The sequence below is a fragment of the Limulus polyphemus genome, unplaced genomic scaffold (assembly GCF_000517525.1).
Source record: "Limulus polyphemus unplaced genomic scaffold, Limulus_polyphemus-2.1.2 Scaffold623, whole genome shotgun sequence".
In the NCBI taxonomy this organism is placed as follows: Eukaryota; Metazoa; Arthropoda; class Merostomata; order Xiphosura; family Limulidae; genus Limulus; species Limulus polyphemus.
Window position 1 is genome coordinate 329,134 of NW_013666233.1, and position 2,837 is coordinate 331,970.

Here is a 2,837-nt window from a genome sequence, read left to right on the forward strand (position 1 = left end):
ATTTCTTTAATCAGGGCATAAACAACCTGATTGTAAGATGGAAAAGCATCATTAATAAGAATGGAGACTGCTTCATTTAATAAATGTTTTGTTTTGATATACAAGTTGTTCGGGTTTTTTCGTGTAAAAAAAACAACATTAATTTCTTGATGACCTAATAAAAGGATTAGTATTTCTTGTCTAATATAATTAAGTAAGACTGCTTTTAGGAACATGTACATCTATTCAGAAAGTGCAGTGATTTCAGTATACAACATTTCACTGTTATTTTATCAGTTAATAATGTGGAAAGTCAGCATAAAGAAATAAAACGTGTCAGTTTTTGTGAAGACATATTCAAAATCCTAAAACTTTTGATGTGAATTTAAACAATTTATATTCATTTTTGTCTGTTATATTAAAAATAATATAACAAATTTATTTTAATTTTGTGATAGTGTGTTACAAGCTAAACCTTTTTCATTGGCAGTTATAGAGAAAATGGGAGCAAAAATTAATAGATCTTTTTCTTTTTACAATGTATTTCTGACTCAACTAATGTTTCTATATCTTTCATTTTTATTAAACTTGATTAGATAAAATGTCTTCAGCTTGTAGTTGAAATCAACTCAGTTTAAAGGCTAAAAAAAAGTGTTTCTGAAATAAAGCAGTATATGGACCTAACTAATAATCATCATGATGTATACCACCATAATGCGTATGTCTCTAAATAATGTGTTACAAATGCAGTTTGTATGATTCTGTAGCTTAACTAAACTCTTTAATAAAGATGCCCTTTCATACACATACGCTTTGCAACAAAAACACCATTTACCACTCTCACAGTACAGAAATACTCTTTTGTTGTACAGGAAAAACTTTTATCATTTGTGCGGAAATACCAAATATCTTTGTGAACACAAAAGTACCATCAGCCACTGAGGGGTTCTGGACAGCAAAGAGTGGTTGTTAATGAATAACTTGTGAGGGAACAGGTATCATCAGATGTTCTAAACATTGAGAAGACTTGCTTCAGCCACACATTTGATTATATAACTTGTTTGGACTACTATCAAAATTGCCAGAAGTTACAGATTTGTCAAAATTTCATGCCTCTACCAGTCAAATGTGAATAAGGTGTTTACTACAACATTGTTAAATGTGATTGTGTTCCTGACAGCTCACTTGCATTTAAGAAGTGAAAAATTACCAGCAAGAATGGATTTGCAAACTTTATTGAGCTGTAGATCTGCTCTCTACAGTCTTTTCTGTTGTCAAATCAGGTGTTGTGCTAATGCAAGATAATTTCTAGTGTCATATTTCCAAGGTTGCAATGGAGTACCATGAACAAGAATGCATAAAATTCATAGACTAGCTAGCAAAACATCCTAATCTAAATCCTATAGGAAACCTTTGGGCTCTCCTTGAACACCAAGTAACCCAATACTTGATCTCGGAATCCTAGCATTGCAATGACTGAGAAGTGGGACAGGATCCTCCCTCATCAGCAGACTGATCACAAGTGTGCTTGCAGATACATAAACTACCTCACTATCAGGGAGGCCAAACTCATTACTGGGTAATCTCATTTTGACAAATATGATTCTTTCAGACAAGTTGGCTCAGTTAGATACTTTGAGTTTAAATTACTGGTATCTTGGAGTAAAATTAGTGTACTAACTGTGCTCAGTACATAAATGGTGCAGCTAAAATGTACCTCAATTTCATCTCTGATGTGAATTTCCTACTCAACAGTTTAATATGTATAATATGAAGTAAGTTTTTCAGATAACTTGTAACAGATAAAAATGCACATTGTGAAACTTAAAAAAATTCTTGTCAGACTTTTTTACAATTTTGTGAATATTTCCTTTCCTTTGAAAACATAGATGAGCAATGAAAAAGTAGGAATGGTTTTTAATCTATTGAAAATTTTTTTAGTTCCTTCAAAGAGAAAAGTATTAGCATTTTTGTTAGTTTTAACTCATCCAGTTTTAAACATGAGGTTTTTATTTTTATTTAATCAAATTGAGAGCTGTTCTAAAAAAATTTAATTTGTTTGTGATGTAGGTCAATCTTGCAACAGACTAGGTCAATATTCCTGTTTAAAATGCAAGGTAAGTTGTGGTTGGTATTCAACTTCAAATTATATAGTTTTAAACTCTTTAAACTTATAATTAGCTTCACAGAGTATTAACTAAAATAACTTGTTGAAAGAAGAAAGAGGGTAATTTTTGAGATATCTCTCAAGCATTATTTATTCTTATTTTAAAAAAAATATGTACCAATGTCTGTAAAAAATACTTGTTTTCATGATAAGTACATGTTCCTGTATGAAAGCACAGAATGAACCTCAAGTGTAACTAAGGTTGATAAATAATCATGCCTTTGTTCTTTTTAATGGTTCATGATTTGCTGATTTTTTTTGTTATTGACTGTACATGTTCTTATTTTTCAATCTGATACATGTTTTTTATTTAATACTTTAGCCTTACCTATAATACTGATAAGCAGTGTTGCAATTATCTATTCTATTCTTTTATAAAATATACAGAACAATTGGACTTTTGTAAAATTTATTTGATGATTTTTTCCTTCAAAATGAGTGTAGTGTCTGCACAAACAACACCGGGTAAACAGTAAGGTGACTTCTACGAACCCTTTTATCACACTAACAATGCAGTTAATTGCTCTAACAAACCCTTTTATCACATTAACCATGCAGTTATTTCCTCTAACAAACCCCTTTTATCACATTAACCATGCAGTTATTTCCTCTAACAAACCCCTTTTATCACACTAATCATGCAGTTATTTCCTCTAACAAACCCCTTTTATCACACTAACCATGCAGTTAT

At 30.8% G+C, this 2,837-nt stretch overlaps 1 protein-coding gene across 1 annotated transcript in view; it reads left to right on the forward strand.

The window, feature by feature from the left end:
• LOC106459532 (zinc finger protein 330 homolog) overlaps nucleotides 1-2,837 on the forward strand; it is a 56,876-nt gene that overhangs the window by 32,908 nt on the left and 21,131 nt on the right. The window contains exon 9 of the mRNA XM_013919158.2: nucleotides 2,050-2,096. Within this exon, the coding sequence (XP_013774612.1) occupies nucleotides 2,050-2,096 (47 nt within the window). The remainder of the gene's footprint in view (nucleotides 1-2,049; nucleotides 2,097-2,837) is intronic.